Below are 13,003 nucleotides of genomic sequence, written 5' to 3' on the forward strand. Positions count from 1 at the left end.
ATTCTTATTCAATTTGAACAGCCAGAAGGAAAAAGTGATACCAATTAATTAAAGAAACCCAATGCATTCCTCCACTATATGCCAAGGCCAAGCCTCCAATAAGCTCCACCTTCCTCAAACCACCACCATGAAAGAAATATGTTGGAGAGATTGATAGGAAGTTCTAAATATACGCACAGTTAGTGAGTTGGCTAAAGAGACAGTGTGGCAGATTAAGTAAACTTTGCCTTATTCTTGGCCAAATTTCCATCCCAGAGCCTTGTCACCAACTCATGTCTCTAGTGATGTCCCTGCCCATGTTACATTATGTGCTTGTTAAACAAAAGTTTTCTTCTCCAGCAAACTCTAGCAAAACTCTTCCTTGGAGACAGTCTCTCCTCAAAGTCCCCTTGCAACCATACGGTGAATTGAGATGCAAGAATAAACTCATTACAGTTCCTTCACGTTAACGAGCTCCCAGGGGAAAGTCACGCAGTGTGGAGGGCCCTGGCAGGAATAAAGAGCCTTGGAGGTTCAGCAGGGTCTGCTGAGGGCTGTGGCTGACGAAGCTGCTTCAGGAAATTGAAGCGTGCCTCCCTGGGGGCTGGTTGGAGCAGAAAACCAGAGGCAGTGATTTCAGGGTGACAAAGAAAGGAGGCAGAGACATCCTGTGTGCTGTAGCCCCCTGGATGTGCCCTGCCAAGCCAAGGGGCCCAGTGCTAATCCCCAGCTCGTTGCAATGGGGATGCTTTTGGTCATCACCACATGAGCTTTCCCTCTGCTCACCACCAGGGCCCATACACGCCGAGTGCCTTCCACACTCTTGCCCCTCAGACTCGGCACGACGCAGCTCCCCCTAAGCCTTTGCCTGGACCCTAACCGTGATCCCTCACCTGCAGCTCTCCTCTGTAGCCCTTCCCTGAACACCAACGCCAAAGCTGAAACCCTCACCACATGCCTCACGCCTAAACCCAAACCCAGCTCCCTCGTCCTGTCACCAACTCAGAGATACTTATTGGAGAGGCCAAGACTGGTGGCAGCCTGGGCTGCAGTGATCAGCCCCTGGTGGAATTCATGATCTGAAGGGATATATGCCAGCTGAACACTATAGTCAAGACCCTAAACCTTGGGAAAGGAACTCTCAGCTGTTTTGGTCACTGGTAAATGGGACACGTGTGACCCTCTGGAAGTGCAACAAGGCCACGTGCAAGGTCCTGCACCTGGGTCGGGGCAATCCCCAGTATCAATAGAGACGGACTGATGAATGGATTGAGACCAACCCTGTAGAGAAGGACTTGGGGATACTGGTTTGTGCAACATTGGACAAGAGCCGGTAATGTGCACTTGCAGCCCAGAAAGCCAACCATAGCCTGGGCTGCATCTACAGAAGCGTGGCCAGCAGCTGGGAGGGATTCCCCCTCTCTACTCCAACCTCACAGGACTTCATCTGGAACACTGTGTCCAGTTCTGTGGGCCCCAGCACAAGAACGACATGGACCTGTTAGAGCAGATCAAGAGAATGATCATCAACAATCATGGGAGGGCTGGAAGACTTCTCCTAAGGAGAAAAGCAGAGAGAGTTGAAGTTGTTGAGTCTGGAAACAAAAAGCTCCAAGGACACCTTCTTGCAGCCTTTTACTCTATGAGGGAGGCTTATAAGAGAGAGAGAGAGAGATTTTATCAGGGCCAGTAACGACAGGACAAGGGGCAATGGCTTTACACTGAAAGAGGGTGGATTTAGATTGGACATAGGGAAGAAATTTTTCACAATGAGGGTGGTGGGACACTGGAAAAGGTTGCCCAGAGAAGTTGTGGATTCCCCATCGTTGGAGGTGTTCAGGGTCAGGTAGGGCAGGGCTTTGAGCATCCTGATTGAGTCGCAGATGTCCCTAAAAAACAGGGATTGGCCAAGATGATCTTTCAAGGTCCCTTCAAACCCAAACCATTCTGGGATACTATGAGTGCAGATGTGGCCACACCAGTGCTGAGTCAAGGGGGACACTAACTCCCCTTGTCTGGATGGCCACGGTCCTTCTAACACCACCCCACATGCAGCTGGCCTTACTGGTGCTTTACCAGAGACTCATATGGCATCCCTCAAAGTCCCCAGGCCTGGCTCCTCAGACTCACTCCTCACCTCGTCCTCTCCCACTTTGCCCCTTCTCCTTGAAAAACTTGAGGAGGTTTCTGTTGGCCACATCCCCAGGTGTCTCAAGGTCCCTGTGCACTGAAGCTCCAGAACATCAGCATTTAAATTGCATGTGCAGATGGCTCATGCTGAGTCGTGGTTCCTCTAACAAGACAACTTGAGTAGCTGTACGACAGCAGAGGTAAGAAAAGGGGTTACTAGTGTCATGGATGACATGAGGAGGGTGGAAAGTGCCACTGCCACCATCTCAGAAACACCAAGGCCAACAAGGAAACGGTGAAAAAGAGTTGGCTCTTTGTATGGGAGGGGATGAGGATGATCCAAGAGAAGAACTTGAGGGTGGAAAAGAGTGGAAAAGGGCATGAAAGCTGAATAGAATCATAGAATTGGCTTAGTTGGGAGGGACCTTTCAGATCACCTACTCCAACCATCAACCTAACTCTGACAAAAACCATCACTAAACCATAGCTCTAAGCACTATGTCTATCCGTCTTTTAAATACCTCCAGGGATGCTGCCTCAACCGCTTCCCTGGGCAGCCTGTTCCAATGCTTAATAACCCCCTCAGTGTAAAAATTGTTCCTAATATCCTGCCTAAATGTCCCCTCACGCAACGTGAGGCCCTTTCCTCTTGTCCAATTCCCTCTTACTTGGGAGAAGGGACTGATCCCTACCTCTCTACAACCTCCTTTCTGGGAGTCGTAGAGAGTCAGAAGTCTCCCCTCAGCCTCCTTTTCTCCAGGCTAAACAATTCCAACTCCCTCAGCTGCTCCACATAAAATGATTGTCCAGATCCCTCACCAACTGCGTTGCCCTTCTCTGGACCTGCTCCAGCACCTCAATATCTTTTTTGTGGTGAGGGGCCCAAAACTGGACACAGTACTCGAGGTGCGGCCTCACCAGTGCTGAGTACAGGGGGATGATCACTTCCCTACTCCTGCTCACCACACTGTTCCTGATACAGGCCAGGATGCTGTTGGCCTTCTTGGCCACCTGGGCACACTGCTGGCTCATATTCAGCCAGCAGTCGACCAACACCCCCAAGTTCTTTCCTGCAGGGCAGCTCTCCAGCCACTCCTCCCCGGGCTTGCAACGCTGCATGGGGTTGGTGTGACCCAAGTGCAGGACCCGGCACTTGGCCTTCTTGAACCTCATGCTGTTGGCCTTCGACTATCAATCCAGCCTCTCCAGATCCCTCTGCAATGTGTTCCTACCCTCAAGCAGATCGACACTCCCACCCAACTTGGTGTCGTCTGCAAACTTACTGAGGGTGCACTCAATCCCCTCGTCCAGATCATTGATAAAGATCTTAAAGTGAACTGGCCCCAATACCAAGCCCTGGGGAACAAGCATCAGGGTGACCATCTGCACACAAACATTAACAGCTGACCAAAGGGAGCTTGAGTCCAAGGGCAGCTGGGGAAATGCTGGGATTTGGCCAACAGAAATTCTTGAAGTCTTTCAAGGAGAAGTGTCCAGTCCTGCATCCCGGGGAAGAATAACCCCAATGCAGCAGGACAGGCTGGGACCTGATGTGCTGAGCAGGGACCCTGCGGAGACGGGGCTGGGCACCCTGAGGGACGCCTCATGAGCCAGTGGTGCACGCTCACTATGAACAAGGCCGGCTGTCTACGGGGCTGCAGGAGGAGGAGCGTGTGTCCCCCTGGCAACTAGAGTCACCTTCCCCTTTGACTCAGCACTGCTGTGGCCCAACGCACACAGCTGTGTCGCAGCGTGCGGCTCCCCATTTTGGAGAAGTGGAGAGGACCTGGAGAGTGTCCAGAGGAGGTCTGCCAACATGGCCTTTAGGGCCAAGTGCACGTGCGCTTGGTGGAGAGGCTGAGGGACCTGGGCTTCTCTGGCCCAGTGGCAGGGAGGCTCTGGGCACTATTGGAATAGCCTGAACCTGGTTGAAGGGTTGTTTCAGAGACAATGGATCTTTTCTTTGGTGGGAAACAGCAGGAGAAAGAAAAAATGCAACAAAGGGCAGCTTGGGAGGTGGAGACTGGACACCAGGAGAAAGAAATGCCACTGCAAGGGCAGTGCTGTGCTGCAACAGATCACCCAGAGGGAGTCGGGATCAGCCCAAGGCGTTGTGTTTCAGGAACAGCCAAGGACGATGGAGAGAGATGAGTAAAGGCAGTGAGACGCTGAGGGGAGAGGAAGACGGGGAAGCAGGGGGTTGTCTGCAGCCTGCAGGGGAAGAGGAGCAGATGTGGGACACCATAGCACAGACAGGGGTGCAGACGATCAAGGGAGTTGGCAAGGATGAAATCCCCCAACAGTGCTTATGTCTTTGTCCTCTTGGCTGTGGCTGTTGTCTGTGCCACCAAGGCTACCAGAAGACACCTTATCCTTACAGCACTAGGGCCTTAGCGCCTCCTCTTCCCCACCCGGGAGCCATCATTCTGTCTTTCTGCCCTTGGCATTGCACGTCCTCCCATCACAATGCCCCAGGAAGAGCCCTGAGCTGTGCTTGTGGGGCAGGATCTCCCTTCCCAGGGGCTGGAGGCCAGGGCTTGGCCCTTTGCCTTCCTCTCGCACATTCAGCATTAGCCAGCGTCAGAGACACCTCTCCATTGCCTTTGCCTACCTGCCCTCACTGCCTCCAGTTTTCCCTCGAACGAGCCCCCAGGAGCCTTTGGCAGTAATGGCCCTCAGTGGGACGCATTAACGCTCCAAGAAACTTTGGAGTTTGCAGCTGACGTTGACTTCTGGAGAGGTTTCATCAGCCTCCCCTGTGTCTGAGCTTCATGGACTCAGCACCAAAACCACCAGAGAGGGCGTTAAAATGCCTTGAGCTGGTCCTCTGCCACTAAACTGGTCCAGGCTCCTGGGATGGAGGAAACTCATGGCAAAGAGCTCCTCTGCAAAGCGGGAGAGGAGACGAGCAGGCAGAGAGAGGTTAAAGGCAGCTGGGAGTGGGAGGACACTGAGAGCTCACAGAGAGAGAAATCTTCACAGCCCTCGACACGGTAAGTCTCTGGGTACAGGGCAATGCCGCTGCAGTTCCTGCAGGGATCTCCTAAAGCTCTCATAGCCCAAAACCTATGGGATCTCTCTCCTGTGTAGCGCAGGAGGACACGCCCAAGATCAGAGATTCTCTGCTGCACCATCAGACGGAGTAGACATTTCACAGGGACTTTTCCAGAAGCACCTCAAGGCAAGCGCTACCTGGGAGTTGTCCTGGTTTCAGCTGGGAGAGAGTTCATTTTCCTCCTAGAAGCTGCTGTGTTTTGGATTTAGTATGAGACTAATGATGATGAGACATTTTGGTTGAGTTGTTGCTAAGTAGTGTGTATGTTAAGTCAAGGACTTTTTCAGTTTCCCGTAGAAAACGAGAGGGAGCAGAGGCAGGACAAGCTGGGCATAGGAATATTCCATACCACAAACGTCATGCTCAGTATAGAAATGGGGGTTGGCTGGGTGGCAGGAATCCGTGTTTGGGTTTGGAAGGGCAGGCAATGGGAAGAGATTTGCTCAGAGCTGTCCTGACTTGTGAGTGTGCTTTCCTCCTTTGGCAGTACCTCGGGAACAAAGGGATCCGATGTCCAACGGCAGCTCCATCACCCACTTCCTCCTCCTGGCATTCGCAGACACGCGGGAGCTGCAGCTCTTGCACTTCTGCCTCTTCCTGGGCATCTACCTGGCTGCCCTCCTGGGCAATGGCCTCATCATCACTGCCGTAGCCTGTGACCACCGCCTCCACACCCCCATGTACTTCTTCCTCCTCAACCTCACCCTCCTCGACCTGGGTGCCATCTCCACCACTCTGCCCGAAGCCATGGCCAGCTCCCTCTGGGACACCAGGGCCATCTCCTACTTGGGATGTGTTACACAAGTCTTCGTGTTTGTCACCTTCATCTCAGCAGAGTTTTATCTTCTGACAGTCATGGCCTATGACCGCTACGTTGCCATCTGCAAACCCCTGCGCTATGGGTCCCTCCTGGGCAGCAGAGCTTGTGTCCACATGGCAGCAGCTGCCTGGGGCAGTGGCTTTCTCTATGCTGTGCTGCACACAGCTAATACATTTTCAATACCTCTCTGCCAAGGCAATGGCCTAAACCAATTCTTTTGTGAAATCGCCCAGATCCTCAAGCTCTCCTGCTCAGACTCAGACTACCTCAAGGAAGTTTGGATTATTCTACTCAGTGCCTGTTTAGTCTTTGCATGTTTTGTTTTCATTGTGCTGTCCTATGTGCAGATCTTCAGGGCTGTGCTGAGGATGCCCTCGCAGCAGGGACAGCACAAAGCCTTTTCCACCTGCCTCCCTCACCTGGCCGTGGTCTCCTTATTTGTCAGCACTGGCATATTTGCCCACCTGAAGCCCCCCTCCATCTCCTCTCCATTTCTAGACCTAGTGGTGTCACTGCTGTACTCGGTGGTGCCTCCAGCAGTGAACCCCCTCATCTACAGCCTGAGGAACCAGGAGCTCAAGGGTGCCCTGAGGAAACAGACCCAATGGATCCTGCACCATCAACAGTAATTTTCTTCCCCTTTCTTTCATAGTGTTCAAATCACGTTTCAGAGAAATTTCTGCTTTTTTTTTTTCCTGATAATCATACTTAGAGGTAATTGCTTGGGATCATAGCACTTCTCTTCAGGCTCTTTCCTGTTGTGTCTCATCCTTGAAGAACCATGTGTCACCTCTTTCCTCCCTAAGAGCATCTCTGCAAGAAAAGGGGATCTCCTGAGTGTGGTGCCTGATGGCTGGGTCGGCTTGATACAGTTTTGGCTGCAAACAAGCCTAAGGAACTGGACTTTCCAAGCGTCTTTCCACCTTGTTTTGGGAAACAATGTCACAGTAGCACTGGCATATTTTAGACACCAAGACTTAGTTGAAGGCTCTCTTCTTGGTGTAGAGGGGCAGTGGAGACGGTACATAACCTCCCAGTAACATTCCCCAGGCTGTCACAGGCATGATGGGGCTGATGGCAGATTTCGATCCATGTGGAAAGGAATCTGGAGTGGTCAGGAGAGGACGGGGACACTCCATGTTCTCTGGGTTGGGAAGTGAATGGAGACACAGAAGAGTTTAAGTCTCAGAGATAGGTCCCCCCAGGACAAATCACTAAATCCAGGTACCCACAAGCCAGGACTCTGCAGGGCCGTGGGAGGCAGTGAAGATGCATCAGGCAGAGGGAAAGGAGACTGGAGAGATGCGGGGGCTGCCTGAGGAGCCCCAGGGCCAGGAGTCTCCTGCTGTCCTGGGGAGCAGGGCAGGCGGGGAGGCAGAGCGGGGCAAAGGCAGTTTGGGCTGGGGATCAGCTGCAGCTGAAGGCAGGAGAGCCAGAGAGCGAGTGGCCTCTGCTGGCCCTTGGGGCCAGCTCCAGCCCTGGGGTGATGGGGAGGCTGAGAGCCCTCTCTGCCCCCAGCAGCTGTGGTGCCCTTCAGAGGGGCTGGGGCTGTGGGGGGAGTGCCCAGAGCTCTGCAGTTCCCTGTGGGGAGCACTGCTGTGGGGCCAGCCCAGAGCAGGGGGCTCTTTTGGGCTGGGCTTGGCAGATGGCGGGGAAGGTGGGAGAGAGACAGGGTGGGTCTGGAGTGGTGTGGGAAGTGCCCAGGAGAGGAAAACCCCAATGTTAGCGGCGCTGTGTGACCATGTGAGGACGTGCTCCAGTGGGCATGTGGGGCAGAGCCAGGTCTCCTGGAGAAGGAAGCAAGTCATTGTCCTGGTGCTGGCAGGGACAGGGTTAATTCTCCCCGGGCTCCATCAGGGACACAGGTATTCCATGCCATGTGAGCCATGGCCAGGCGGAGGTGCCAGAGGAGGGGCCAGGAAGTCGCTGCTGGGGAGCGGGCTGGGGCGTCCCGGGTCCGGTTGGTGAGCGGCGGTTCCGTAGTCGTGTTTGTACATTCCTCTGTCCGTGTGATTGTTGTTGTTTTCTTGTTCCCTTTGCTCTTCTGTTAAACTGCCTTTGTCTCAACCCACAAGTTCTGCCTTTTTTCTTCCAATTCTTCCCGTATTGGGAAGGCCCGAGCGAGCGGCACTTAGTTCCTTGTTGCCGTCTGAGGCCAAACCACGACAATCCTTTTTTGGCACCCAACGTGGGGCTCGAAGGGTTGAGATAACAACAGAATCCAACTAGAGCTTTGAAAAACGAATTTGTTGTATGCATTTATTGTATTAGCTAAATAGTCAATGGTCACCATGTTGCTTGGTTTGTTCTCGTGGCTGTGTCATGTAAATTCCTCTATGGCTTATGTACTCCCTGCAATGCTGTTTATCACCTCTGGGAGAGGGATCAGGATTGTCATTTTACTGTCCTGTGTGATATCGGCTTAGGATATGAGAACATCACTTGTTAGACAGTTACTTGGGGGCGTTTAAGTGGCATTGCTGTCCTGTCCGTACCTTGGGCACCGTCTCTCACAATTTATTAATAATTACACCCAGTCTGTGGGGGAAATGGGGGGACACTTTCCCCAGCTCTTTTGCCTCCCTTTTCTCCTTCGGGTCAGGTATGACAGCTTTTGAGAATTTTGAATATCCTTGGGATGCTCAAACCAGCCTGGTCCTATTGTTATGTCTGCTGAATGTGTTCCAGGTCCTGTTCAGGGTTAAACGACTATTTAAGACGACCACCCAGAGACCTGCTCCGAGGCTGGACAGTCAGGGGTGGCACGGCATGTGGGAGAACACGGGCAGGTACCTAGAGAACTTCTCGCCTCCAATGGTCTGGGGCTTCACCCCTGAACAATTACCGGACCCTGACAGAGTGGTAGAATATCTGAAGGGAAAATGCTGTGGCTATTCTGGAGAGGCACAACTCACCGCACTGTGCTGGGCCCTGGCCAGTATCTACCAGGCCCTGCTCAGTGTTACGCAGCACCCTCAGGGGGAAGAGATGGAGACCAGGACGACAGACACTGCAGCTACTGCAACCCCTGCGACAGAGACTGCGGCTACTGCAACCCCTGCGACAGACACTGCGGCTCCTCCAACCCCAGTGGCAGCCACTGCCACTGAACCAGGGAACCAACCCGCGCCAGTATCAGTTGCCCCCATACAGAAGAAGAAGTACACGAAGAAATCAGTTCTCTTAGTAAGGGATAACGATGAACCAGCGCCATCACGAGAACAGGAGGAAGAGGCAGAACCAGAGATAATTACTCGATCCCTATCCTTGAGTGAGCTGCGGGATATGCGAAAAGATTTCAGCCGACATTCAGGCGAGCACATTGTCACCTGGATGATGCAGACTTACCCACAGACCCTGATGAGGTGCAATGCACAAGGCCCATGTGGCGGAAGGTTGTACGGAGCGCACCATCATCGTATGCCAACTCACTGGCAGTAATGGAATGGAAAGGCGAAGAGGGACCAAGGGTGGATGAGGTGGCTGGCCGGCTCCGGCCATATGAAGAAAGTCTCTCTTCCCGCCTTGTCTCAGCTGTGGAGAAACTGTCGCGGAAGGTCCAGCAACTTGAAGAGAATATGTCCTACTCCCCACCTGTATGGGCCAGCATCTCAGCTATTAGGAGCAGGCGTTTCCCCACTCAAGAGAGAGAGTACAGAGGGTACACACCACGAGGCACCCTGTGGTTCTACCTGCGTGACCACGGGGAGGACATGAGGAAGTCGGATGGACAACCTACTTGGACCCTGCGGACACGGGTACAGGAGTTGCAAGGAAGGACAACCACAAAAGAGGATCCCTCCAGGAAAAGTGCCGCCCTGGTTTCCAGGGGGCAGTTCCCCAGACAGAGCAGAAGGTCTGATCTTACTTCTGATCCTCTTGAAGGAACTTCCAAGTCATTTCTGCAAGAAGTGAGTAACGGATACTATGACCAGGATTAGAGGGGCCCTGCCTCCGACCAGGGGGAGAAAAGGGACAACCGGGTTTATTGGACGGTGTGGATTCGATGGCCTGGCACATCAGACCCACAGGAGTATGAGGCTCTAGTGGACACGGGTGCACAGTGCACCCTAATACCATCAAGCTACAGAGGGGCAGAACCCATCTGTATTTCTGGGGTGACAGGGGGGTCCCAAGAGCTGACTGTACTGGAGGCTGAAGTGAGCCTAACTGGGAATGAGTGGCAAAAGCATCCCATTGTGACTGGCCCAGAGGCTCCGTGCATCCTTGGTATAGATTACGTCAGCAGAGGGTATTTTTATGTGGGTATTTAATGGATGTGATCAACAAGATAGCAGCTATGTCTCCACCAACTAGTAAAAAGGAAACACAAGCTTTCTTAGGCATTGTGGGGTTTTGGAGAATGCATATCCCACATCACAGTCTAATTGTAATCCCTCTCTATCAAGTAACCCGGAAGAAGAACGATTTTAAATGGGGTCCTGAGCAGCGACAAGCTTTTGAACAAATCAGACAGGAAAGAGTCCATGCAGTGGCCCTGGGGCCAGTCCGTGCAGGACAAGACGTTGAAAACGTGCTCTACAGCGCAGCCGGGGAGAACGGCCCTACCTGGAGCCTCTGGCAGAAAGCACCAGGGGAGACCCGAGGTCGACCCCTGGGGTTTTGGAGTCGGGGATCCACAGGATCCGAAGCCCGCTACACTCCAACAGAAAAAGAGATCTTGGCAGCATATGAAGGGGTTCGAGCTGCTTCTGAAGAGGTTGGTACAGAAGCACAGCTCCTCCCAGCACCTCGACTGCCGGTGCTGGGCTGGATGCTCAAAGAAAGGGTCCCCACCACACATCATGCAACTGGTGCCACAGGGAGTAAGTGGATTGCACTGGTCACACAGCGAACTCGAATGGGAAACCCCAGTCGCCCAGGAATTCTGGAGGTGATCACGGACTGGCCAGAAGGCAAGGATTTCGGAATGTCACCAGGGGAGGAGGTGACGCGTGCGGAAGAGGCCCCACCATATAATAAACTGCCAGAAAATGGGAAGAAAGATGCCCTGTTCACTGCTGGGTCCTGCCGGATTGTGGGAAAGCATGGAAAGTGGAAGGCTGCTGTGTGGAGTCCTACACGACAAGTTGCAGAGGCCAGTGAAGGACAAGGTGAATCGAGGCAGTTTGCAGAGGTGAAAGCCATTCAGCTGGCTTTGGCCATTGCCGAGCGAGAAAAATGGCCGGTACTTTATCTCTACCCTGACTCATGGATGGTGGCAAATGCTCTGTGGGGGTGGCTACAGCAGCAGAAGCAGGGCAACTGGCAGCGCAGAGGCAAACCCACGTGGGCTGCTGAACTATGGCAAGATATTGCTGCCCCGATAGAGAATCTGGTTGTGAAAGTACGCCACGTAGATGCCCATGTACCGAAGAATGGGGCCACGGAGGAACATCAGAACAAGCAGCAGGTGGATCGGGCTGCTAGGATTGAAGTGGCTCAGCTGGATCTGGACTGGCAACATAGGGGTGAACTATTCCTAGCTCGGTGGGCCCATGACTCCTCAGACCATCAAGGAAGAGATGCGACATATAGATGCGCCCATGACTGAGGGGTGGACTTGACCATGGACACTGTTGCACAGGTCATCCATGAATGTGAGACATGCGCTGCAATCAAGCAAGCCAAGCGTTTGAAGCCTCTTTGGTATGGAGGGCGATGGCTGAAATACAAATGTGGGGAGGCCTGGCAGATGGATTACATCACACTGCCACAAACCCGTCAAGGCAAGCGCCGTGTGCTCACAATGGTGGAAGCAACCACTGGATGGCTGGAAACATACCCTGTGCCCCATGCCACTGCCCGGAACACTATCCTGGGCCTTGAAAAACAAGTCCTGTGGCGACATGGTACCCCAGAGAGAACTGAGTCGGACAACGGGACTCATTTCCGAAACAGCCTCATAGACACCTGGGCCAAAGAGCATGGCATTGAGTGGGTGTATCACATCCCCTGTCACGCACCAGCCTCTGGGAAGATGGAACGATACAATGGGCTGTTAAAAACTACAATGAGAGCAATGGGTGGTGGGACTTTAAAACACTGGGATGCACATTTAGCAAAGGCTACCTGGCTAGTTAACCCCAGGGGATCTACCAATGGGGCTGGCCCTGCCCAATCAAAACTTCCACGTACCGTAGAAGGGGATAAAGTCCCCGTAGTGCTCATGAAGAATATGCCAGGGAAGACAGTCTGGGTCAGTCCTGCCTCAGGCAAAGGCAAACCCATCCGTGGGACTGCTTTTGCCCAAGGGCCTGGGTGCACTTGGTGGTTGATGCGGAAGGATGGGCCGCTCCGATGTCTACCTTAAGGGGATCTGATTTTGGGTGAGAATTCGGGGTTAATTCTCACCAGCACACAGGTATTCCATGCTATGTGAGCCATGCCCACCCTGAGCTGCTGGGGGAGGGGGCAGGACATCTCTGCTTGGAGCGGGCTGGGGCGTCCCGGGTCCGGTCAGGGAGTGGCGGGGAGCGTCGGTTCCATAATCGTGTTTGTACATTCCTCTGTCCGTGTGATTGTTGTTGTTTTGTTGTTCCCTTTGCTGTTCTGTTAAACTGCCTTTGTCTCAACCCAAGAGTCTTGCCTTTTTTCTTCCAGTTCTTCCCGTATTGGGAAGGCCCGAGTGAGCGGCACGTGGTTCTTAGTTGCCATCTGAGGCTAAAGCACGACAGTGGGCTGTTGGAGTTGCTCATGAAATTAGGAAGAGCAGAGCATTCCTGGTGTGCAGAATGGCTAGGTCCCAAAGAGCAGCTGTCAGCACGGCATGGTGATGAAGAAACATTCTCGTGTTGGGAGGAGAGGGAGAAGTGGCTACGTGGCCCTGCTCGCCCCATCACCCCCATGGGGCTGGTCCCACCACATCGAGTCCCAGCATCAGGTTGTTCTTGTCTGCTTCCACCTTCGCCATGAGGGCGTCCACTCGGCGGTGGGACGGGTGACAATGGACAATGCAGCGTCCCCGTTGGTAGGTGGCTGCGGGGGGCGGGGCGTCGCCTAGCAACAGGGGACGCTGC

At 53.4% G+C, this 13,003-nt stretch overlaps 2 protein-coding genes across 2 annotated transcripts in view; one reads left to right on the forward strand and one right to left on the reverse strand.

Moving 5' to 3' along the window:
• The window catches only part of LOC141735010 (scavenger receptor cysteine-rich type 1 protein M130-like), a 452,930-nt gene that overhangs the window by 119,149 nt on the left and 320,778 nt on the right, over positions 1-13,003 (reverse strand).
• On the forward strand, positions 5,675-6,613 carry LOC141734994 (olfactory receptor 14A16-like). The gene has a single exon (XM_074567409.1). It carries the CDS (start codon positions 5,675-5,677, stop codon positions 6,611-6,613), a length of 939 nt encoding a protein of 312 aa, XP_074423510.1.

The sequence above is a fragment of the Larus michahellis genome, chromosome 27 (genome assembly GCF_964199755.1).
Source record: "Larus michahellis chromosome 27, bLarMic1.1, whole genome shotgun sequence".
Lineage (NCBI taxonomy): Eukaryota > Metazoa > Chordata > Aves > Charadriiformes > Laridae > Larus > Larus michahellis.